Consider the following 27,034-nt stretch of genomic DNA (forward strand, 5'->3'; position numbering starts at 1 on the left):
TGAAGAAACCATACATAATATAAAGATCCAGAGGCCTATGGAGAAATGTAATAATTGTATTTAGCAGCAGACATTTAAAATTACTTCATAGTTTTCCTGAATGGCAATAGATAGCTCTTCCCTTAGGTATTACCAGTTACTTTTAAATGACATTTTGCTTTCTCACTCAAATTATTATTTCCTCTTCTTTTTAACCACCATTCCACTGAACACAAATTAAATTTTAAAAATCTAGTGGACTAAATATACAGCTGTATCCTCCTAATTAGAAAGGGTTAGTAAACAATGGAGCTTTACAGAGAACTAGCATAGAATTTAGCAGACCTAAAGATATACACGGGGAGTATGACAATGTAAACTGGCTCACGTCCTTTAAGTAGTCTGGAAATATTTATCAAAAGCCATAGAAAGGTTCACTCTTTCTCTTGAGTTCTCTAAAGCTTCCTAAATAGTGTGCCCAATGGTCCCAGCTATGTGCTGGGATAGGGCCTTCAGCCTACCACATTTATCGAATTTACCCAGTATGCCATGTAAATATTATCACTTTATACATGAAAAGAATTGGAAAGCACTATCTTTTTTTTTTTTTTTTTTTTTGAGACAGAGTCTCGCTCTGTCGCCCAGGCTGGAGTGCAGTGGCACGATCTCGGCTCACTGCAAGCTCTGCCTCCCGGGTTCACACCATTCTCCTGCCTCAGCCTCCTGAGTAGCTGGGACTACAGGCGCCCGCCACCGCGCCCGGCTAATTTTTTGTATTTTTAGTAGAGACAGGGTTTCACCATGGTCTCGATCTCCTGACCTTGTGATCCGCCCGCCTCGGCCTCCCAGAGTGCTGGGATTACAGGCGTGAGCCACCGTGCCCGGCCTTGGAAAGCACTATCTTAATGGATCAGTGTTCCATCCTTACAGCCTAGATAAAACTAATTGTAGCCTGGAAGCAGGATATACAAGTCAATTCAGCCACTGTATCCTTCTCTAACAATGCTACTTCCACAGGTTCTGAAATTTTATCCAGCCCAATTAATAAGCTAATACAAAACAAACTTCAAGAATAAATTTGTAAGAGGTTACGTTTTTGAAAAAAAGGTATTAACACTAGTAACTGAAAATTCCTTAGCAAGACTGCATCTTGAAATTTTACTTCTTGCTCTTTTTCACACACAAATGCCAAACTTTCACATAGTTTGTGTTCTTGAGTGCTTGAGTGAGTCTACACTTAGAATGAAATACTCAAAAGCTAAAGTTCACTCAACTGAGCTATTACCTTGTTGATGCCATAACACTATTTGATTCCAGGATGTTTTCAGTCATCCTTAATTGTACCACCTCTGGCATGTCATTTGATTTTTCTGCACCCTCTTCTGGAAGTTCTTCAATATGTTCCAGCTTCTCATCTTCCTCTTCTTCCTCAGAAAGTTCATTAACCTATATAAATAAAAGGAAATTCAGAATTAAAATGTGATGAAACTGTTAACACATCTAAGACATACTAGTCTATGAAAATTTTAAACACAAACAACTCATTTTTATTTCCTCATTTCCTAAGATCAATCTCTCTTATGGAGTAACTGTCAACTTTCTCATATCAAAATAAAATTGCAACCAGACAAATGTAACATTTTGAAGCTAGATTAGTGTATCACTAGTTGCAAATTAGTATATTAGTATATACTAATTTTACAATTAGTATATCTAGGAATATAAGTAAGCCTATAAGGTATAGTTAACATTAAGAAAACTTAATTTTCTAACTAGGTTTGTAAATGTAACACTTACAACAGACTTTTAATTGATCTGATTTCCAGGTGCCTTAAACAAGTCATTTTAATACAGTAAGTGTGAAAAACGAAGGGCAAAAAAATGTTGCCTTAAGATGTTAGCTACATTTTAGAAAATGTCAGCTAACTTCTAAGTGATTCAGATTGAATTATTCATGAAGAGATGGGATCCTACAACAAGGAAGAACTCATATTTTGACCAGTAAGCACAAGTCAAGGTTATAATTATCTTGCTAGCAGCAGCTCTAAAATGTCCTCCATTACCAAACTGGCTACGTACGTAATCACTCTAATAAAAAGATACTGAAATATTAGAGAAAGAAAACCAGCGAAATACTTTCAAATGAGTTTTTAAGTTATCCCAAAGAAGAAACTATCTATAGAATGGCTTAATATAAACTAATACTAGTCATTAAAGACTCTGAGCAATAAAAGTACGCTTTTTCTCCGTTCTAGAAAAATGCAATAGAAATACCTAGAATATATGTGTTTACTACTACATGTAACAGTGGTGTTTTTTCTGATGGACAAATACAGTTACTAGAATACTATCAGAAAGTAAAACTACAACCAAAAGAAAGTTAATTACACTGTGATATTCTATCACACTCCTAATCAACAAGTACAGAGTGCCTATTTTAATGTATAATACAGGCTGGGTACAGTGCCTCCCACCTATAATCCCAGCACTTTTGAGAGGCTGAGGGGGTTGGAACACTTGAACCCAGGAGTTCCAGACCAGCCTGGGCAACATGGTGAAACCTTGTCTCTACAAAAAATACAAAAATTAGCCAGGCATGGTGGCATGTGCTTGTAGTCTCAGCTACCACTTGGGAGACTGAGGTAGGAGAATCACTTGGGCCCAGGAGGTCGGGGCTGAAGAGAGCCATGATTGTGATGCTGCACTCCAACCTGGGTGACAGAGTAAGATTCAGTTTCAAAATTGAATAAAGTATAATACAGTAGTTAAAAGCTAGGCCTCAGAGGCAGAAATATCTATATTCACACATCCCTACTTGCCCCTAACTTTCTCTGGCAGCTTACTTAACTTGACCAAGTCTTAAGTATAAAATGGAGATGCTATACTAATTACCTCACAGAGCCGGTTGAAAGGATTAATATACATAACCTCTTCAGCAATGTCTATACATAATAAGCAATAATGCCTATCATTATAACTGAAATTGCTGTCATTTCTTTAACAGCATAGATCCTAGTTTCTACATGTAACATCATTTTTTATATCAATGAAGACAGTATCCACCATCCAAACTACCTAAAGCAGGAGGTCTCAACCACAGGTCTATCGAGGTCACTAGTCAGATGGGTCACTAAAAAGTCATTATTAACAATAGTTAGGCCAGGCACGGTGGCCCATGCCTGTAATCCCAGAACTTTCGGAGGCCAAAGGGTGGATCACTTGAGGCCAGAAGATCGAGACCAGCCTGGACAACATGGTGAAATCCAACCTACACTAAACATACAAAAATTAGCCAGATGTGGTGGCGTGTGCCTGTAATCCCAGCTACTCGGAAGGCTGAGACAGAATTGCCTGAACCCAGGAGGCAGAGGTTGCAATGAGCCAAGATCACACACTGCACTCCAGCCTGGGCAACAGAGCAAGACTTTGTCTCAAAAATAAAAACAAAACAGTTAGTGAACCATTTAGTTCACATGTAAAGTACACGCAGCAGATTCTGTATAATTCGTTGTGTTTATAAATATCTTTCCTAGTCCATCCCACATTATGTTGATGAAAAGGACTGAAAAATCATTGGCTTAAGTGATTAACTGAGAGGTAAGATTTCAACACAACGGTGAAAATCTCAAATGATAGATCAGGTTTTAAAGTAGATCAAATGAGAAATTATCCTCTTTCCCCATCTATGTATTTAATTAACTAGTGAAGGTTGACAGGATGTACTTAATATCCATTTCATAATCTAAGCAAGGAAACACTGGCCAAAAAAAAAAAAAAAAAATGTTTTCAGAAGTATAAAAGGGGGCCAGGCGCGGTGGCTCATGCTTGTAACCCCAGCACTTTGGGAGGCAGAGGTGGGCGAATCACCTGAGGGCTGGAGTTCGAGACCTGTCTGGCCAACATGGCGAAAGCCCGTCTCTACTAAAAATACAAAAATTAGCCAGGCATGGTGGCAAGTGCCTGTCATCCCAGGCTGGGGCAGGAGAATTGCTTGAATCTGGGAGATGGGGGTTGCAGTAAGCCAAGATCACACCACTGCACTCCAGCCTGGGTGACAGAGCAAGACTGTCTCAAATAAAAAAAAGGTGGGGTGGGGGGCAGGGAGTTATTGTGGTTGATTAATAAAAGCTTGGGCACAACAGCAAAATATAAAAAAAAAAAATTTAAGAAGGCTTTTAAAACAGAATAAAAAATTACTCAGTTCACACCTTTTTGGTATAGAGATACTATTATTTTAACATATTTTTGTTTGGTTTTGAGACACAGTCTTGCTCTGTCGGTCGGGCTGAAGTGCAGTGGTACGATCTTGGCTCATTGCAACCTCCGCCTCCCAGGTTCAAGCAATTCTCCTGCCTCAGCCTCCTGAGTAGCTGGGATTACAGGCATACACCCCTACGTCTGGCTAATTTTCATATTTTCAGTACAGACAGTGTTTCACCATGTTGGCCGGGCTGGTCTCAAACCCTTGACCTCAGGTGATCCACCCACCACAGCTTTCCACAGTGCTGGGATTACAGGTGTGAGCCACCATGGCTGGCCTATTTTAACATGTTATATCACACTTTTTAAAATCATTTTATGGGGCCAGGTGTGGTGGCTCACACCTATAATACCAACATTTTGGAAGGCCAAGGCAGGAGGATTGCTTGAGGCCAAGAGTTCAAGACCAACCTGGGCAACATAGTGAAACTCTGTCTCCACAAAAAATTTTCAAAATTAGCCAAGCATTGTAGCACATGCCTGTAGTCCCAACTACTCAAGAAGCTGAGGCAGGAGGATCATGAGCCCAGAAGTTCAAGGTTACAGTAAGTTATGACCATGCCACTGCACTCCAGCCTGGGCAACACAGTGAGACCCTCTCAAAAAAATAATAAAATCATTTCGTGTCTAAAGTCAATAGCTCCGAGGAACTATGAAAGCATTATACTTGAATATATCGAATATATTCAATTCAATAAGCTTTATAGAAATTGACAGTCTCTAGTATTTTCAACAATAATCATCAACTAAAATATGACATGAACAATTAATTACCCTGTGGGTTTTTTTTCTCTCCCCTCTCAAGGCCTCCCAAAGTAACTTCCTGCACTAAGAACTGACTCAATTATTTTGAGCTAAACTAAGCATTAAAGACTTGGATTAAAATACTGTCTTACCCCACACTAATATTCGAAGTTCTTCTTGATCCTCTCCTTGTCAACCTGACCTTCTGCTTATCAACACTATTTTGTTCAGAAGTTATTTTGAACTTGCTCTATGTATGCAGCAGCCTCAACTCCACTTATGGAAAACCTCATCCATACTTACATGTCTTCTTTCTTTGACTGCTATAATTCCCTTCTCTAGGGCCTCGTGAAATGCCTGCTCTCCAGACTCCAGTTTGTGGAGAACGCTGCTACCTGTCTTCTCAAATGTATAAAGAAACATCATTATCACCTCCATCTTCAAACCATTCTACTGGTTTCTCATTCATTTAAGGATCCATACGAAATCCATTTGACTCTGCATCATCCTTCAAGCACTCCCTGTTCATCATCTCCAGCCACCTCTCTCTCTCATATTATTAATAAAAATATCTACTACCTGGAAAAGATTCTAATAGTCAAATATTTGCATTAATGGGATGAAACTATAAAAGAATTAAGTGCTGGATAAACTTTGCTTCCTTCAAATATTAAAATCAGGAGAAAAATCAAAGTACTGCCAAGACAGGCCAGGTCTACCCACATCTTTAAATATATAGACAAGAAACTGAAAATATTTAAGAACACAATCAAGTTGTGCTGAGTTTGAGGATATTTATGTCTGCTTAAATACCTTATCAATTCTGCCTCACAAATCAAACTAAAGTTATCAAATCCACTTACAAAAAAACCTCATAAATCTGTAATTTTGTTACTTGTAAATCACATTCCAGAAACATAATAAAAATTGATAAGAAAATAGATTCTGAGACAGAATTGATAAAAAAAATTGGTAAGAAAATAATTAGCAACATGGGACAAGATAATTAAATCTACAGCATGTCTCTCAGGACCCACTGCACTACTCCATTTATTAAGCTTAATTATACTAACATCCTTTTCTCTTTTTTTCTTTTTTTTTTTTTGGAGACAAGGTCTCACTCTGTCACCTAGGCTGAAGTGCAGTGGCATGATCTCGACTCATTGCAACCTCTGCCTCCTGGGTTCAGGCGACTCCTGTGCCTCAGCGCCCAGAGTAGCTAGGACTACAGGTGTGTGCCACCACAGCCAGATAATTTTTGTATTTTTAGTAGAGATGGGGTTTTGCCCTGTTCATCAGGTTGATCTGAAATTCCTGGCCTCAAGCGATCTACCCATCTCAGCCTCCCAAAGTGCTGGGACTACAGGTGTGAGTTACCGCACCTGGCCTAATGTCCTTTTTTCTATCCATGGGCAAATATGCAGAATTCAACACTACCTTATGGTGCCTCACCATTCTGTTTAATGTAAGGCACAATGTATTTTAAGTCAATTTTTCTAGTGCAAAAAAAAATACAAACCTACTGATGCAATACATGTGAGATAGAGACATTTCAGCATACATCAGAAAACCATGGAAGAAAAGAAATATTGAATTATAGCAAAATATAAAACATAAGGCATATCCTGCAGACTTTAGAGAAGTCAAGATATAAATATTAAGCTGACATTACCAGTTCTTAGAAGTCAAATCATCTTAAAAATGTAAAAAATAAACGACACAAACATTATGTATATTATTTCATTTTTATCTGCCATTACTTACATTTTTGAAAATCACTGAACTGAAATATAAACAAAATAGGCCAGGTGCAGTGGCTCATGCCTATAATCTCAGCACTCTGGGAGGCCAAGGCAGGCAGATCACTTGATGTCAGGAGTTCGAGATCAGCCTGGCCAAAACGATAAAACCCAGTGTCTACCAAAAATACACGCACACGCACACACACATTAGTCAGGCATGGCAGAGTGACTGTAGTCCCAGCTACTTAGGAGGCGAAGCACAAGAATCGCTTCAACTCAGGAAGTGGAGGCTGCAGTAAGCCAAGATTGTACCACTGCACTCCAGCCTGGGCAACCAGAGCAAGACTCCGTCTCAGGACAGGATGGAAGGACGGAAGGAAGGAAGGAAATAAAGGTGGCATGCAGAACTCCCCAAGAGGTAGATTTCTTTTGAGCATCAAAAGACATTAAAGGTTTAGGCATACCTATCTACTTATCCTCTTCTTGTCATTTTGCTTCAAGCAAGAATAATTTAGAGATCTATCAGTTCCTTAAACCAAGTTTTTAAGTCAAGAACTGTGTATGATAACTGGAACCCCTCAAAAAATGTGCCAAGAGTTCTATGCATCACTAATTAAGGCTACAAATTCTACCCTTAATTTATTACATATACACACAGACACAGGTTTCATCCTCAGTCTACACACTGCAAGCTCTAATCTGGCATCTATTACTGTTCCTTTAAAGTTCCTGATATTTGGATAGGAAGAAAGAGAAATGAGAAAAAAGAGAAGGAGAGAAAGGGAAAGAGGGAAGAAGGGAGAGAGGGAGGGAAAGTCAAAGATAAAAATGCTTACATGGCTAGGCGCAGTGGCTCACGCCTGTAATCCCAGCACTTTGAGAGGCCAAGGTGGGTGGATCACCTGAGATCAGTCAGGAGTTCAAGACCAGCCTGGCAAACATGGTGAAATCCTGTCTCTACTAAAAATACAAAATTAGCCAGGCATGGCAGTAGCTGTCTGTAATCCCAGCTACTCAGGAGGCTGAGGCAGGAGAATCGCTTGAACCTGGGAGGTGGAAGTTGCAGTGAGCCTAGATCACACCACTGCACTCCAGCCTGGGTGACAGTGAGACTCCATCTCAAAAGAAAAAAAAAAAGAAAAAAAAACCCTTACATAAAGAAAAGCTGAAGTATAAACTCCAAATATTAAAAAGTATTAGTCATAAAAGTTCACAAAAGCATCAAAACTCTTTTAAAGTTAGGCTGCCCAGAAAATACAACTCTGAATCCACATAATGATATACAAGAACTATCAGGACTAATGAAAATCTGTTATGATCGACGACCTCTCAAAAGATGATGCTTTGTAATCTCACAGCAAATGAAGGGAAGCAACCATGCAAACCTGAATACATCTAAGAGTGACAGGGAAGCTTCTAAATATTACACCAGAAGCAGACAGATACCAAGATTATTCTGAGAAAACCAGAATGTACCACCCCCTTTCTAAGTGGGGACTGATACTATAAATCAAATACATTTTAAGGTTCTACCCACACAATAGGAAACTACACAGGTGTAAAAAAAAAAAAAAATAACGTGCTCTCTATATTCTAATAAGATCTTCAAAACAAGGGGCAGAACAGTGTGGATAGTATCCTACTTTCTTGTAGAAAAAAACTGTTAGAAAATATTTACTTGTATTTGCTTTTAAAAACTGGAAAAACAAAAAACCAAGGGGAGGAAAGAAAGAAGGAAAAGGTGAGTATGGATGACAGCAAGACATTTTACCATATATTCTACCATTTTTAAGAAACAGGTGAATTATTATCCATTAAAAAAAGAAGTATCAGCCCCAACTAATACTCAAAATATAGGTGACTTCATAGGTTTTAACGTTAATAAAAGTTTGATGGCAAACCACTTCACGTAAGTGCAGAAGAAAAACTTCTACACAGACCTAAATCACAAATTTTAAACCTGAGAAGACTGGACTAACATGGCTTTACAATAAACTGATAATTATTCAGCTTCAATATTCCCATTTCATAAAGGAGAAAGTTAAGTATGAGCCTTGTATAGTCTCAACCATCAAGATTATAAGTGGCTGGACGTAGTGGCGCATGCCTATAATCCCAACGCTTTCAGAGGCCAAGGCAGGAGGCTTGCATGAGGCCAGGAGTTCAAGACCAGCCTGGGCAACATAACAAGACCCTGTCTCTATAAAAAATAAAACAATTTTGTAAAAGATTATAAGGTAACCTCAGAAAGAGATTTTAATATTCTAGAGTCACCAGAATTTAAAAATTACCTGCCACTTAAACTATTAATATCCAGAGGCTTTCCATTAATGATAATTATACTATTGTGTTGATTTGCTATATTACTGAAGAAAAACTTCAAATTTTTAAAAATGTGTACCTAATCTTTCCCTCTACTTTAAATTTCTCACCCCTTGCCTATATTCCTCTATGCTAGCAGTTTCTCTGCAAAAAACCAAAACACAGCATTATCCTTACAAAATAAACAATAGTTAGAAAAAAACAAAAACAAAAAATCTCTACTGTATACTCTGATTTTAATGCCTTTTCCTTATTAATCGAATTATGGAGGACAGGATGTTGTTCAGGGAAAAAAAAAATCATGAATGTGCCACCTACTGATTACATGTAATAATCAAGATAATTACTTCCAAGTCAGTACTTAAATTCCACTTATGTCTATGGCAAGTCTTTAAGAGCATATTATTCTTAAAAAAAAAAAAAAAAGAAAGAAAGAAATTATCCCTCCAAATAGAATATTCTCACCTGTTCAGTAATTGAACTCAAATCATTAGATGAAAAATCTTCCTCTTCATTCTCAAAAAACTCATAGTAGTTTTCCAGAAGTCCAGCCATTATCCTGCTCACTATTTCTTGCTCTTTCATATCTTCCACATCTGTGTAAATGCTAAGAATAAAAGTCCAAATTGAGAGTTCTTAAATCAATCACTGGTAAAGGTAGAAGACAACCAATGAGACACTTTATGAACACAGGCAATTTATGTCACCATTCTGTGCTTCCATTCTCCTATCTGTAAAATCTACCTAATTTGTAGCCTGTTCACAAAAATGTTGTAAGAATTAATTATATCTACTATAAAAAATAATTGTTCATCAAGCAACCTACAATCCTTGGGAGACAATATAATGATTCCACTTCACGTATCTAATTTTTAAAAATTAAACAAAAATTTTTGAAACAACTTACTGGAAGACATCTGGACCAAAGACAGCAGCCAAAGAATTTGCAGACCAAATTTCTTCATGATGTGATGCTACATTGGCTAAAAATCTACACAGAAACTTTAACAAACTGTAATTAACAGGTGGAAGCTGTTGCAAGAGGAACCTCAACTTTCTTCCAAATTCATCTTCATTATTATAATCTATAAAACAATAATGATAGGGTTTTTTTAAATAAAGGAAAAAGCAAAGCTCTGATATTTTGCCAGGTTCACATTACTCTACCCACATCACCTTTTTACTACAACAATTCAAAACCTCTTCACCTCCTCTACTGGGGCCAAATGCCTTAGGGCTTTCCATTTCACTTATGAAACAGAGAAGAGGTGGAGAAGGGGAGCTGGAAAAAAGGAACTCAACCCCTTAATTGCTGGAGGATGTTTTCTTCATCTATTACTCATTGGCCCCAATTCTCTACTTTTGTTTTTTTGTTTTGATTTTTTTTTAAATTCTCATCCTACTGTCTCCAGCATGACCGTACCTGTGTTTCCACACTAGTGCCAACTATAAAAGGTCAAAACGCACTGGCCATGCCAGACAATACAAACTACTAGTGAGCAAAGCAGAGATGCAATTTGAGGGGCTAATAGCATCAGCGATACCTTTCAGCTTGGAAAGGAAAAACAAGGAAAGAACAAAGTAACAGTGTGATTTTCTTCTCCTGGCTTCCCAAATAAACAATTAACTTCAGCAATATCAGTAGAACTAAATTAAAAGGTCTTTCATTTCTCGTCTGTTTTTCTCCTCTAAATTTATGCTGGTTTCCGCTTATCAAGTAAACTTTATCACACAAGTTAGGCCTTGTATTTATCGTGTCAATGAGTTTTCACTAGCAGAAACTAGATCTGTATTAATTCCATTGATTGGTGAGGATCCCATTTGGGAGAAAAAAGTGCTCAGAGGTTCTCTCAAAATAAAGTGATTTATTGCTTCATGAGTAAAAACCAATTCAATTATGTTTCATTTTGTATTTTTCTGCAGGTTCTTAAAATTATGTTACTGAAAAACTTTTGGTAAAAGGTTATGGTCATGATATTAGCCATCTCTGCAAAATAATACTAGTCTAAAAAGTTTATCAGGAAATAGGACTCCAGTACTATGTTGATTAAAAAAAAATTTTTTTGGGCCTGGTACGGTGGCTCACGCCTGTAATCCCAGCACTTTGCTGAGGCAGGCACATCGCCTGAGCTCAGGAGTTTGAGACCAGCCTGGGCAACATGGCGAAACCCTGTTCTACCAAAAATACAAAAATTAGCCGAGTGTACTGGCATACACATATGGTCCCAGCTACTCAGGAGGCTGAGGTGAGACAATGGCTTGAGCCTAGGAGGCACTGGTTGCAGTGAGCTGAGATCGTGCCACTGCACTTCAGCCTGGGTGACACAATGAGACCCTGTCTCAAAAATTAAAAAAAAAAAAAAAAAAAACAAAATTTTTAAGTTTATCAGGAAAGGCTATAGTCACATGAGTTTTACTTAAAATTTAAAATGCAACCAATAACAACTCTTCTATACTTTGTAATATTACCAGCTGTCCATTCAAAAGTACTAGTACTTCAATTTTAAAATCAGATGGAATAGTCCCTGGATTAATGTTTAAATCACTGTACCTATAACTGAAGAGAAATTTTAACAACCTAAGCATTCAACAGAAAAGGATTATTTTAGAAAATCACGTACCAAAAATGCAAGCATTATCAATATAATGAAGACACCAACACTGACAAATTCTACCTAACATTCTCTCCAGCTCTGTGGCACTTAATGCCTAGCATACCTATCCATATGTTTATTTTTATCATCTATTTATCCATTCTCCCTTTATCCTCTATAGCATTTCAGTTCTGTGAGGGCAGAGATTTTTTTTTCTTTGAGACAGGCTGTCGCTCCAGGGTGGAGTGCAGTGGCATGCTCACTGAGGCTCACCGCAGCCTCAACCTCCCAGGCCCAAGCGATCCTCCCACATCTACTTCCTAGGTAGCTAGACCCACAAGCAAATGCCACCACAGCTGGCTATTTTTTGAAGTTTTCGTAGCGACAGGGTCTCCCTATGTGTTCCAGACTGGTCTAGAACTCCTAGGCTCAAGTGATCCTCCCACCTCAGCCTCCCAAAGTGCTGGAATTACAGGTGTGAGTCACCACACCCAGCCATGAGGGCAGAGATTTTCACCTAGTTTTTTTCAGTGCTGAATTCTCAGTATCTGGAGCAAAGGTCCACAGCCGGGGCTGCGGACCAGTCTGTGGCCTGTTAGGAACTGGGCCATACAGCAGGAGGTGAGCAGCGAGTCAGATCAGCAGCAGCATTAGGTTCTCATAGGAGCAAGAACGCTACTGTGAACTGTGCATGCAAGGGATCTAGATTGTACATTCTTTATGAGAATCTAATGCCTAATGATCTGAGTTAGAACAGCTTCATCCCAAAACCATTCCTCCTCCCCATCAGTGGAAAAACTGTCTTCCACAAAACCGGTCCCTGGTGTCAAAAAGGTTGAGGACTGCTGGTCTAGAGCAATGCCTAGCATATAGCAGATGTTCAATACACATTAGTTGAATTCACTGAATGAATACACAATAACTGAAAAAAGATGTTGAACATACTACACCATTTGACTTGATGGTGTGGTAAGCTTGTGGGCAATACTGTTTTTATTTGAAATACTATCAACATTATCCAAAGTTTTGTTGGGTACATTTCTTCTACACATTTATACCTATACTGGCCTGTTTCTGAAGTCTTCAAATAAGGCACAGAAGCACTTCAAAATACATTAAATATATACATACTTGCTTAAATTTCTTTCCTTTGGAGTCTACTTTCTAGTTAAATCATATCCAGGGAAAATAATGTATGTTATCAGAGAAGTTTCCCCTAACAATTCCTTCAAGTACTGTAATATTTTCTGGAAATGTTCTAACTAATCCACAAAACTGCTAGCTATGTTTTCTACCAAAACACAACGGATAAGCAGTTGAACTAACCATTATGGTCTAAACCAGAAGTTGTCAACATCTGACAAATGAACGGCTGTCATGACTTTGGGGAAGACAGTGCCTATGGTAAAGCTAAACATCCTACAGTACACAACCCCCATCACAAAAAATTACCAAGCCCAAAATTAACAGTACCAAGGCTGTGAAACCCTAGTCTAAATGAAAAGTTTAACCACACCAGTGAATGCACTGTCCTGCTACCACAGAGAAATGAAACCACTTTTTAAAAACAAAAGCTGAAATGCAACTGCAACAGTGCTTCTTTCATGGTCTTAAAAGCAATAACTGTCATGTATTTGTGAACATTAAAATATTATCATATTATTTATCTACAGCTGGGTGCCATGGCTCATGCCTGTAATTCCAGCACTCTGGGAGGCCAAGGTGGGTGGATCACTTGAGATCAGGAGCTCGAGATCAGCCTGACCAACATGGTGAAACCCCATCTCCACTAAAAATACAAAAATCAGCTGGGTATGGTAGCATACACCTGTTGTCTCAGCTACTCAGGAGGCTGAAGCACGAGAATCACTTAAACCTGCAGAGGTTGCAATGCACTGCAGAGGTTGCAGTAAGCCAAGATGGTCCCACTGCACTCCAGCCTAGGCGACAGAGCAAGACTCTGTCTCAAAAAATAAAAGAAACAAACAAAATTATCTGCAGTAAACAAAGAGAGGAACCTTTGTTCAGAGATCTAGACATCTTCCCAAAAGAATAACTAAATGAATGAATGAAAAGATGATATTACAACATAAATGCAAATATCACCTCAAATACTACCACACCTAGCAGAATAGCTATTAAAGAAATGGGTGTATATGTGAGTATATGTGCACACATACATATACATGCCAATGATTATGTATGTGTAAGTGGAAAATAGAAGAAAACAGTGAACTTCTCATATTAAACATGAAAGCACTTACGGACCATAAGTATTTCTGCATGTCTTAAATTCCTTCACAAGTGAATGTTAGCATAAGAATAATTAATGAGATGTGTATTGTAATTCCATGAATGTCAACATGGTACATGGTGCTATCATAATTTTAAATGAAAACCAGGCCTTGGCTAAGACTGATACTTTTTCAAATAGGGTAAATGCGCGATTTTTGAAAGAAAAGAAGGGGTAGGATTGGTTTACAATTTATGATCAGAAAGTTGAGTCTTTGAAGAGAAACTTAGTTGTCCCAACAGTACATGATGCTGTCATAATTTTAAATGAAAACCAGGCCAGGTACAACGGCTCACTCCTATAATCCCAGTGCTTTGGGAAACTGAGACAAGAGGATCACTTGAGCTCAGGAGTTCAAGACCTGCCTGAGCAACATAGCAAGATCTTGTCTCTCCAAAAAAATAAAAAAATTTTAAAAATTAGCCAGGCAAGGTGGTGCGCCCCTGTAGTCCCAGCTACTCAGGAGGCTGAGGCAGGAGGATCACTTGAGCCCTGGAGATCAAGGCTGTAGTGAGCTAGGATCACACCACTGCACTCCAGCCTGGCCGACAGCAAGAACATTTTAAAAAACAAAACAAAACAAAAACAAAACAAAAAACAACAAATAAATGAAAACCAATTGAAATGACGATCCTAGTGAAAAATAGTTTCTGATAGATACTACCCGTGAGTCAATGACTTTGCTTCCATTAAATCTCATTGCAATTATTAATTTATAAATTTTCATTCAGGACTGAAAGATTATCTGAATCTTGCAACTTTAAATACATGTCTGCAATTCAGCTAACAGAGGGAACATGGAAACCTATCACTATAAAGAGAATGGCTCTAGAGTTATCTAAAAAGGCTCAAAAAACCTTTATCATACTGGTGTCAGTTCATATTTAATAAATGCAAAATGCTTATTAGGTATCTCAACATAAACATTTGAAAACATTCCTGTAATAATAAAATGAATTCAAAAACTCAAAACAAAAAACCGTAATTTTGGGGGGAGAAAAATTAAAGTGATGAATTGAAAAAAGGGGAGCCTTACTAATAACATTTCGCTTTAAAACCTGTTTTTTGATCCAGATTATACAGTAAAAGAACAGAACTGAATCAGGTTACCCATTCCTGAATATAGCAAGTTCAAAGTGAGCCTTATGATTTAGCTGTACAGAAAACATGTGTAAGAGGGTCACAGAACATCTCTGCATTGACCTTTATACATAAATCAAAGACACCTAATTAACTTAGGCTCACAGTTTAAAATTTAAGAAAAAGACAGATAAACCTTTTCAAAAGAAAATACACTTTCTCTGACAACATAATACTTAAGGATATATACACACATATTATAGAATGTCCAGCTGTGATAGAGATAGGCACAAAGGAAGTAGTTATAATTTCTTAGCATAACTGAAATTTCTTTAGAAGTCCCGATTCAAAAAATAAATGAACTCCATAATACCAAAAAAGCCTGAAAAGGTATAAAATTCAAGAAATATATAATGTTATATGCCAACTTTATACATTTTCCTATATAATGAAGCATGTCCCTCCATTACAAATATATGAATACCATTTGGCTCTAGGAACAGAAGCATTTCCTCACTTCTTGGTTCTTTGACCTTTCTGCTGCCTCTACCCCTATTTTTCCCGTTCCTATTCCACTCTAGCTAAGCACTACTTTTTAGTCACCACCAAAAAAAAACCTAACAAAGATAAATCTTTTTTTGTTTCTTTGGCTTAGAGTCTGATGTTCAATTTGATATTCATTTCCTTTAGGTAAGCGTCCAAGAACAAGTTTTAGGTATATTCCAAGACTAGAATCAAAGTTATCTTCTTGCTTTTGCTAGGAAATTCTATCAAACCAGGGATAAGAAACCCTAATAGTGGTAATATCTCCACTAAGCAACACCTTTGGCTGCTATTGGACATTGTGCCACCACACACATTACCTTACATAAATTTCTCTTCTTTTTCATGACCCCTCCTACTCCTTGTTCTTGTCTCCTCCCTTTCCTCTTCTTCACCTTGTATCTTACACTAATAAGACCAATAACAAAAAGTAAGCAGTACTAGAGGGATCCAGGAAGTTGCCTTTCCTTTGACAAGATCATACAGCCCCAAAAAGCAAAAGAGAAAATAACAAATTAAACTCTAAAATACTATACTTACTGCTTACATGTCAAGATTTCTAAAAGGTAAAGACTAGGAAATTAACAACAAATGACTGATTGATAAGTATCAAATTGTTACCTTGAGAAAGCTGCATCAAGTGAATATGTAAACTGCCAGGGATAACAGGTTCAGGAAGTTCTTGAAGAAAAAATCTAAGAAGGCTAATAGCTGAGGGAACATCTGCTTCCTTAACCAAATCCACCTCTTCTCCGCTGTCGTATCTCTGCCGAAGCCACTCCACGGTCTCAGCATTTCCATTGACTTGAAAAAGTCCTTGTTGCTCCAGACCTCCTACATTAGTTCAAGGCAATCATTCAATAAGCTGCAAAGTCAACTGCTTGACCATATATATTCATTCTCCTATTAACTTAAAATACTCATACTTTTGGAAAGCCTTTCTTGGCTCCCATGACTTGACTAAAAACCTTCAAATTATACATCTAGAAACATACTATCTCTGTTCTAAGGGATATTCCATTTTATCCCACCCCTTATATCCATTAAAAATATTCCTATCACCCCCACTAAAACTTGTTCTAGGCTGGGCAACTGTCATTTCTAAGTATATGAATTTAAGTAAAAATCACACTAAAATATTAAAAAGAATTTCTAGTTTTTCCTGTTTTGGACATTTCATACAAAAAAAAAAAAAATTAAAAATCCAAGGTCAAAAAGGGGTAAGTTGTGTTTATTAAAACAAAAGCTAGCCCTCAAAGTAAGGAAATGTATACCATGTTCCTCAATATAGTCCACAACGTGGCGGACTATGAATGGAACCTCATTGTCTGGATGTCCTCCCTGCTGCAGCTCATCAAGTGGAATTCCAAATATTTTGTTAGCAAGAACGGAGTTGCAGTTACTCAAGGAAGGGGAGGAGCTCTTCCTCATATCTTTTTTGCAGCCAGAAATCAAAGCTGTCTTTTCTGCCAAATGAAAGACAAAAAAAAAAAAGACTATAATGATTAACAGGTGGCAATATGACTAGATACATTAAAGAAAAATGCTTTACACCTGAATGTGTTCTTATCTATTTAAATATGTTCCAGTTAGCAGGCCCATAGTGTGTTCTACAGATGAAGTTCAGTACAATTATCTGAACATATTCCCTATTACGAAGAGTTAGTGCTAAATGTTCCCTTTAGTGCTTGCATACTTATCAAACAATAGCAAAGTTAATCATCAAAGATATAGCAAGAAGCACTAATGTCCCAAAGACAAATTAAGGACCAAATTTGGCTCCAAGAAAACCTTTACTAAACAAGCTTATTAATGACACAGGTAAATCCAAACCCATTCTGGACTGTGCCATATAAAGCTCATCTAACCCCTCAATTCATAAGTCCAAACGGGAGAGAATCCTTTTTAGAAAGTGATGATCTAATAACCACTTTTTATAAATGATGGGCTAATAAGAACAAGATTAATGAGTTCTTATTTCTACATGATAGAGCAGCTGTAATATATATATATATTTTTTTTTTGAGATGGTGTGGAGTCTCGCTCTATTGCCCAGGCTGGAGTACAGTGGCCTGATCTCGACTCACTGCAAGCTCCACCTCCTGGGTTCATGCCATTCTCCTGCCTCAGCCTCCAGAGTAACTGGGACTACAGGCATCTGCCACCACACCTGGCTAATTTTTTTGTATTTGTAGTAGAGACAGGGTTTCACCGTGTTAGCCAGGATGGTCTCCATCTCCTGATCTCGTGATCTGCCCGTCTCAGCCTCCCAAAGTGCTGGGATTACAGGTGCCCAGCCTGTAATACATTTTTGTAAAAAAGAAATTTTTCGTTTCTCAACATCAACTTTCAATAAGAGATGTCCTCTTATCAACACTGTTATTTCATTTTTTGACACAGAGTTTCACTCTTTTTGCCCAGGTTGGAATGCAATGGTGCAATCTCAGCTCACTGCAACCTCCACCTCCTGGGTTCAGGCAATTCTCCTGCCTCAGCCTCCCATGTAGCTGGGATTACAGGTGTGCGCCACCACGCCCGGCTAATTTTGCATTTTTAGTAGAGACGAGTTTCACCATGTTGGCCGGGCTGGTCTTGAACTCCTGACCTTAGGTGATCTGCCCACCTCAGCCTCCCAAAGCACTGGGATTATAGGCACACATCGTCGCGCCTGGACTTAATAGTGTTATTTCATAATTATCCATAATAAAAAGTTTCAGAACCATCTAGTTCAGAAGAAACAGTTATTTGTCCTAATTTTGTAGGAATTGTGATCAGTAAAGAAGTGGGAGAAAACAATGTCTCAGATGGCCATTTCCAGTATCTGACACATAAGAGAACAAGTAATCCCAAGAAAAATTTATTTTCTAAAATAAACACATTACACATTTATTACTTTATGTAGGAAAAGAGTATTTGTAAAAGAAAGAAAAACTCAAAGGTTGATAATGAACAACATGACACCAGCTGGTCTTTTTTCCATCACCCCAGAAAAACAATTTCTTTCACACTGCAAGAGAAAGATAGCAAATCACAAAGATCAGTCTACTAAAATTCATAAGTTTACAAAAATAAGGTCCACTGGATCAAGTGTATACCCACTGGATCAAGAATGTCACAACATGACTAGGAAACAATGCAGCCAACTTAAAAGAAAAGAAAAAATTAACTTAAGATAGCAAAATACCATACATTTACATAGTCTCAAACAAGCAACATCCATTCTTCGACGTATCTGGTGCCAGCTAAGAACTATAAAACCTCACGTTAAATCATACAGCAGCCACAGGGGCAAGTTTCAAAACCTCTATGGATTTATAGAGCAGGAGATAGTTATCATTTTGAAAACTTACCTTTCAGGACTTAAATACCTAAGTTTAAAAAATGGCTTCTGCACCAGCTACCCTCACTGAGCAAGCATTCTTTTGTCATTTATGGCTGTTTGAGATTATGGCAGAAGATCAGCCTGTAGTTCCTCATTGAAGAAATGCAGAACTCGATCAGTACTTCAGCAGTTAATCTACAAGATAAAAACAATTACTTCAATTTCCCACAACATCTTTAACTGTCAGAAGAGACTATTAATAGAAGCAGCAGTAAAGTCCTCTTAAGACATTACCTATATTGAAAGTTATTCTTCTGTCTGAAAAATGTATTTGTAACCTAAAGGCAATACCTTGCAAAGGTTACAGATGATGATGGAAAACTGGAGAAGAATCTTTCTGCTGAAGATAAATAAATAAACGAATTGCAAAGGAGGATATGTGACAGGACACATCTTCAAGGACTACACCATTCAAATAATCCATTTTCCTCAATTATGTGCAGACACCCTACCCCATCCCATTCCTTACTCATTTCCTCACATACTGAGAACTAAACATGGAAGTATTTTCAAAAGATCAAAGAATCAAAGATATGATTTAAGCTTGCTATTATACTTAAGTACTTTCTTCCTTTTTTGTATACAACATAGTGGTTGTCTGAGTTCCCTAATTTAGAGAAGCAATAGCATATGTTGGAAAAGAGCAAAAAGAAGAGACCCAGAAAGGTTTAGATTCAAATACTAACTCCATCATTTTGTAGATACATGATGGTGAACAACTTCCATGTCTCTGAGCCTAGGTTTCTTTATATAAAATAAGAAACTACCTGTACAGGCCAGGTGCATTGGCTCACGGCTATAATCCCAGCACTTTGAAAGGCCAAGGTGGGAAGATCACTTGAGCCCAGGAGTTTGAGACCAGCCTGGGCAATACAGTGAGACCCCATCTCTACAAAAAAAAATGTAGATATTAGCCAGGTATAGTATTGCCCGTAGTCCCAGCTACTTGGAAGGTTGAGGTGGGAGGATCACTTCTGCCAGGAGGTGGAGGCTGCAATGGCCTGTGTTTGCACCACTGCACTCCAGCCTGGGCAACAAAGTGAGACCCTGTTTCAAAAAAAAAAAAAGAATAATACCTGTACAGCTGTTAAGTTTAACTGAGATAACAAGAGAACTAGTCTCCTCTCTCTTCTTTGCATAATGCTAAAAGACCAGCAATTAGACTAGGGAGAGAGAGGGGAACTTGTTTGGTAAAGTGTTTAATACTTAATCTCATCATCCTCTGTGAATTCTAATGGTATTATTATCCTCTGTGAATTCTAGTCATCTATTAACAAATCTTTTAATAAGCTCAGTAAACTACACTGCAGGACTCTGACCAAGAAACTTCAGGTAAGCAGAAGAGTAATATCAATCAGTGTGGTTTTCAAAGAAGTGTTATTAGTAACATACACCTCCAGGAGGAACATTAAAAACTGAAGGTAAGGAAAACCATATTCCGACAACAAATCTTTTAGTGGATAATTACTTGCAAAACATCCTGAAATGCTTGCTAAAACATGTAGTTAATCTACCTATCTATCCATTTGAAAACAACTTCAAAGTTAACTTCAGAGATAAGGTATTTAACAGACTTACATTAAAAGTCAAGCTGATACCCTCATGACATAAAGGGGGATGAAAACTCACTACAAAAGTCTGTCAGGGAGCAAGTTCTATACATCACTAAAATGGCTACTCAGTGTTTAGAATGCCTTGTTAATGAAACCAAGAACCTATTTTCTTTTTTCTTTTCTTTTTTTTTTTTTTTTGAGACAGGGTCTCACTCTGTCACCCAGGCTGGAGTGCAGTGGTGCAATTATGGCTCACTGCAGCCTCAAACTCCTGGACCCAAGCAATCTCCTGCCTCAATCTCCCAAATTGCTGGGCCTACAGGCACACACCACCACGCCCAGCTGTATTTTTAGTAGAGAGGAAGTCTTCTGTTTCCCATGCTGGTCTCAAACTCCTGGCCTCAAGGAATCTCTCCCACCTTGCTGGGATTACAGGCACAAGCCACTGCTCCCAGTCAGGAGCCTGTTATCTCATCTCATGTCCTCTACTACCCCCAACCTCTAACTGGACAACCTGAAAGCACATTTTCCTAAGTTGAGGCTAGGTAGGAATCTATGAATTCATCAGTAAAAATTTACCCTCAACAGTAGGAAAACAATCGAAGGCATCAATCTGACAACTAGCTTCTCCCTCTCCTGAGGATGATGATGGATATAGCAGCAACAAACATTAAATGAGCAGTTATTATATGCCAGGCAGTTTCATGAACTTTACATGTATTAAGGTATTCTTTAACCCTTAGACATTGCAGAGGCTCACCAATTTACTCACAGTCCACCCAAATAATAAGGGTCAGAGGCAGAATATGAAACCAGAGAATGTGATTCTCAAAGTTCTTGAGTTCTTAATCACTATACTATCTTTCCACGTAAATTATCACAATTTATAGTATGATAGAATGTCATAATCTGGTGCTCAAACTGGTCACAGTCTTTTTTCTTTTTTTTGAGACAGGCTGGAGTGCAGTGGCGTGATCACAGCTCACTGCAGCCTCAACCTCCCGGGCCTACGTGATCCTCCTACCTCAGCCTCGAGTAGCTAGGACTACAGGCATGGGCCACCACACCCAGCTAATTTTTATAATTTTTGTAAAAATGAGGTTTCACCACATTGCCCAGGCTGGTCTTGAACTCCTGGGCTCAGGCAATCTACCCACCTCAGCCTCCCAAGGTCCCGGGATTACAGGCATGATCCACCATGCCTGGCCTTATAGTCTTACATACATTTTAGGTCATCACTTATTTCTAGCTTGCGAACAGGTACTTCCAGAGGGCAGGCCTATGGTCTAAGCCCCAGCAGCTAATCTTTCACTTGGGACTTGTATCTAGAGCACACTGCTAAGAACTCTCAGACTGGAGAGTGGCCCAAGGTAACATTTCTGCAAACTGCAAAGTGGTTGACGTTATTTAGTCCTGTTTCCTACCCCCTTTCAGAGCTTAAATCATGTAAACACTCCCTTCACATCTGTGGTGGGTTGAATAGTGTTTCCTGCAAACCTCATGTCCACCCAGAACCTCATAATGTGACTTTATCTGGAAATAAGGTCTTTGCAGGTATAATTAGTTAAGGATCTCAAGAGGAAATCATCCTAGATTTAGGGCAGGCCCTAAATCCAATGACTCGTGTCCTTATAAGAAGAGGACAAGATACACAGAGACACACAGAGAGAAAGAAGAGCATGTGAAGACAGGGAGAAACTGGAGTTATGCTGCCAGAAGCCAAGAAATGCCAGGAATCACCAGAAGCTGGAAGAGGCAAAGAAAGATTCTCCCCTAGAATCTGCCCTGTGGACACTTCGTTTTGGGCTTCTACCCTCCTGAACTGTGAGAGAAAACTTCCTATTATTTTACAGCCACCTAGTTTGTAGTAATTTGTCATGAAAGTCCTAGAAAATGAATGCAACACCTAAACGACAATATTACATTCTAAAAAAGAAAAAGGAAAACAGCAGCAGGCACCATACGAAAATATCCCAAAGAACTCTAATAAAATGTCCTAGCAGATAGAATCAATAAAATGCAAAGAAAGCAGTTCAATAAAAGGACTGACACAAGAGAATACAATGTGTGGACTTTAAAAAATAACCAAGTATTTCCAAAAGCATACTGTTATAAATCCAAACAGCAAAATTACACACACACACACATATATATATATACAGAGAGAGAGAGAAAGGAGAGAGAGAGGGTTTTTTGGTTTTTTGTTTCTTTTTTTTTTTTTTTTGAGACTGAGTCTGGCTCTGTCACCCAGGCTGGAGTGCAGTGGCCGGATCTCAGCTCACTGCAAGCTCCGCCTCCCGGGTTTACGCCATTCTCCTGCCTCAGCCTCCCGAGTAGCTGGGACCACAGGCGCTCGCCACTTCGCCCAGCTAGATTTTTGTATTTTTTTAGTAGAGATGGGGTTTCACTGTGTTAGCCAGGATGGTCTCGATCTCCTGACCTCGTGATCCGCCCGTCTCGGCCTCCCAAAGTGCTGGAATTACAGGCTTGAGCCACCGCGCCCGGCCGGTTTTTTGTTTCTTTTGAGATAGAGTCTTACTCTGTCACCCAGGATGGAGTGCAGCGACACGATCTCAGCTCACTGCAACCTTTGTCTCCTGGGCTCAAGCAATTCTCATGCCTCAGCCTCCTGAGTAGCAGAGATTATAGGCACATGACACCATGCACAGCTAATTTTTTTGTATTTTTTGGTAGAGATGGGGTTTTGCCATGTTGGCCAGGCTGGTATCGAATTCCTGACCTCAGGTGATCTGCACACCTCGGCATTACAGGCATGAGCCACCACTCCCAGCCCCAAACAGCAAAATTATTTTAAATACAAGTGACAGTTGCCTAGCATGGTGTTGTTGACGAGGAATAGGAAATGACATTGAATTTTACATCATATACCTCACCATGAGATAACGGTGATTACAAAGCTCTCTATATATATACATATATATACATATATATTTTCTTTGAGTCGAGGTCTCACCCTGTTGCCCAGGCTGGAGTACAGTGGCCCAATCATGGCTCACTGCAGCCTCAAACTCCTGGGCTCAAGCAAACCTCCCATCTCAGCCTCCTAAATCACTGGGATTACAGGCATGAGCCACTACTCCTGGCCCAGAAACCATGCAATTAAACACCAATTATCAACAAAGTTGGGTAACATTCAAGAAAGCGTACCTTCATACACCAGCTATCAACCTAAGTTCCACAGGGACTCAAGGTACTTTTGCATTCCATTCAATTTCATGTACATATGCAAATATACACATACATAATACCAGCAAACATACCCCTTTTTCACCCCATGGGCTGAAAAATTTAGTATTGTTGAAATATCCATACAAACCAAAGTGGTCTACAGAGTCAATGCACTCCCCATCAAAATTCCAACAACATTCTTCAAAGAAACAGAAAAAACAACCCTAAATTTTGTACAAAAACATAAAAACCCTGATTAACACAAACAATCCTGAAGAAAATGAACAGAGCTGGAGGCATCACACTAGCCAACTTCCAAATATACTACAGAGCTATATTAACCAAAACAGCATCTACAATCAACTGATTTTTGACAAATGAAACATACCTTTCTTAACAGCACAGAATCTTTACACTTTAAATATCTACTAAAATCAGTAGTGGGGGCCTTTAAAAAGGGGTAGAGCACCAATATCAATACTACAGATAATAACAGCAGACAGTATTTGCCTGTTTCCCCTTTCACTATGATTATAAGTTTCCTGGGGCCTACCCAACCATGCAGAACTGTGAAACAATTAAATCTCTTTTCTTTATTCTGGCAGTTCTTTATAGCAGTGGGAGAATGGACTAACACAATCAGGAAAATACCAAATCAATTAAATCTGTTATTAAGTTCCTAGTCACTTTGCCATTAAGTAATTTATCAGATACAAAGTATAACTAACACAGAATTCAGGACTAGAAAGTTTTTAAATTAAAGAGGGCTCTATTGCTCAAAAGGGTGGGAATTTCACTGCCTTAAAAAATAAAACCAAAAAAAGAGTATAACCTATTTCTTGCAATAATGTGGGAAATATTAATATACCTATTCCTAAGAATCTGTTCATCTATGTGCACTTTAACATATTACTTGAAGGAACAATCCTCCATGGTGATTCCACAAAAGTACAAGGAAAATGGAATCAAGCATATTTTGTAGGACTACAGTTGTCAAATTGTGGTACTAGATATAGCACATATATTTCACAGGTTACAATCACTATACCTAACACATTTCACCCATAGATGGCTCATTATTCCTCTCTTATTCAAAGTATTCAGATAAAAAGTGGTTACTCGGCCGGGCGCGGTGGCTCAAGCCTGTAATCCCAGCACTTTGGGAGGCCGAGATGGGCGGATCACGAGGTCAGGAGATCGAGACCATCCTGGCTAACACGGTGAAACCCCCTCTCTACTAAGAAATACAAAAAATAGCCGGGCGAGGTGGCGGGCGCCTGTAGTCCCAGCTACTCGGGAGGCTGAGGCCGGAGAATGGCGTGAACCCGGGAGGCGGAGCTTGCAGTGAGCTGAGATCCAGCCACTGCACTCCAGCCTGGGCTACAGAGTGAGACTCCGTCTCAAAAAAAAAAAAAAAAAAAAAAAGTGGTTACTCCTGGAGATAATCTATTGGTAAACAGCTTGGCTAATTTTGAGAAACTCTCAAAAGGGTTTCATGGACACAGTCAATTATCTTATAACCTCCAATCATGATGTCAAGCTATTCAAATCAGAACAAAAGTAACAAAGTCCCATAAACGGATAAAAATCCCTTGTGACTAAATCCTCTCATCTATCTTTCTAACTGATCTCCTTATTCTAAAATCTAATCGACATTCCCCCTGCACAAATAAATCATCTACACTAGAGTTTTTTAGAAAGGGTCCATCATTGTGCTGATCCTTGAGGAAGAGCTAATTTAGCAGATACTCACTTTGACTTAATAGAAAATCATGCAGATTAGTGGGCCAGTGACTTTGGAGTGCATTTGGGAAAGGGAACCTGTCGGCAGCCATCTTGCTCTAGCTCATTACAAGCTTCTTTTTTTTGGGGGGCGGGGGCAGGGACAGAGTCTTACTCTGTCACCAAGCTGAAGTGGAGTGCAGTAGTGCAATCTCGGCTCACTGCAACCTCCACCTCCCGGGTTCAAGTGATTCTCCTGCCTCAGCCTCCAGAGTAGCTGGGACTACAGGTGCCCGCCACCCACGCCCGGCTAATTTCTGTAATTTTAGTAGAGACGGGGTTTCATCATGTTGGCCAGGATGGTCTCCATCTTTTGACTTCGTGATCCGGCCGCCTCGGCCTCCCAAAGTGCTGGGATTACAGGCATCAGCCACTGCGCCCGGCCCACAAGCTAATTCTTTACTCAGGAGACAAGCATTTAAAGTGTCACCTTTCCTCATACCTTCCTAAGTAGGATTAAACATTCCTCTACCACTCTTCTCTGTTTTTCAAATGCTGATGTGTGAACCATATACAACTCTAGAAATGACTACTGGCAGCTATTTCAAGAGGTAATCCTTGGGGAAGTTTCTTCAACTGTCTAAACACAGATACCTCATGGTCTCCCTGGCACTCCAAAGTCACTAGTCCACTAATTTGCATGATTTTCTATTAAGTCAAAGTGACTATTCGCTAAATCAGCGCCTCCCCAAAGTATCAGCACAATGATGGACCCTTTCTAAAAAATACTGTAACTTAGATGATATAAAATATCTAAAAAAGGTCCGGCGCAGTGGCTCACACCTGTAACCTCAGCACTTTGGGAGGCCAAGGCAGGTTGATCATTTGAGGTCAGAAGTTCGAGACCAGCCTGGTGAAACCCGTCTCTATTAAAAACACAAAAAAATTAACCGGGTGTGGTGGTACACACCTGTAGTCCCAGCTACTCAGGAGGCTGAGGGAAGAGAATCCCTTGAATCCAGAAGGTGGAGGCTTCAGTGAGCCGAGATTGCATCACTGCACTCCAGGCTGGGTGACAGAGCAAGACTCCATCTCAAATAAATAAAATATATGTATTAGATAATGCATGTTCTAGTCAGTTGTGTGTGCATATAATCTCAGTTTTGACAAATTTTGATTCTTCAAGACTCCTCCACTCTAGTAACCTTTCACCTTTTCTCCACAGAAAACATACACAGGCAAGGCCTACCAGACTGATAGGAGTAAGACGACTAGCTTATCATTTTTCATAGCTCGTTAATACAAAACTACAATACACTTCATTTTTTTCAGGTAAGGGGTATTATGAGTAATTCTACAATTTGGTCTAGCCAAATAGGTCTCCTGAGATTAAAACATTTTTTTTTTGCACAGACTTGTACAAAAACTGGAAAAAATAAATAAATAAATAAGGGAAGCTGGTACATGAACAAAAAAGCAGTGGTTAAACTTTGTTTCTATATCTTCCCCACTAGATTGTGAACTTTAACCATAAAATATGCAAAAAACGGCCAAGTGCTGTGGCTCACACCTATAATCCCAACACTTTGGGAGGCTGAGGTGGGCAGATCGCCAAAGGGCAGGAGTTCAAG

The 27,034-nt window shown here is 38.9% G+C and overlaps 1 protein-coding gene across 12 annotated transcripts in view; it reads right to left on the bottom strand.

The window, feature by feature from the left end:
• The window catches only part of FAM13B (family with sequence similarity 13 member B), a 110,268-nt gene that overhangs the window by 57,274 nt on the left and 25,960 nt on the right, over positions 1-27,034 (bottom strand). For 6 of the 12 annotated variants that reach the window (XM_017959908.3, XM_017959907.3, XM_017959909.2 and 3 more), the window contains exons 2-8: positions 18,908-19,074; positions 16,832-17,023; positions 16,179-16,391; positions 9,955-10,132; positions 9,513-9,654; positions 5,287-5,382; positions 1,265-1,425 (exon numbers count right to left, since the gene is read on the bottom strand). In XM_017959908.3, coding sequence (XP_017815397.1) covers positions 1,265-1,425; positions 5,287-5,382; positions 9,513-9,654; positions 9,955-10,132; positions 16,179-16,391; positions 16,832-16,988 — 947 coding nt within the window. In that variant the 5' untranslated portion in view covers positions 16,989-17,023; positions 18,908-19,074. The remainder of the gene's footprint in view (positions 1-1,264; positions 1,426-5,286; positions 5,383-9,512; positions 9,655-9,954; positions 10,133-16,178; positions 16,392-16,831; positions 17,024-18,907; positions 19,075-27,034) is intronic. The other 6 variants (XM_003900148.3, XM_003900147.3, XM_017959911.2 and 3 more) reach the window with 3 other exon arrangements.

The sequence above is a fragment of the Papio anubis genome, chromosome 5 (assembly GCF_008728515.1).
Source record: "Papio anubis isolate 15944 chromosome 5, Panubis1.0, whole genome shotgun sequence".
NCBI classification, from domain to species: domain Eukaryota; kingdom Metazoa; phylum Chordata; class Mammalia; order Primates; family Cercopithecidae; genus Papio; species Papio anubis.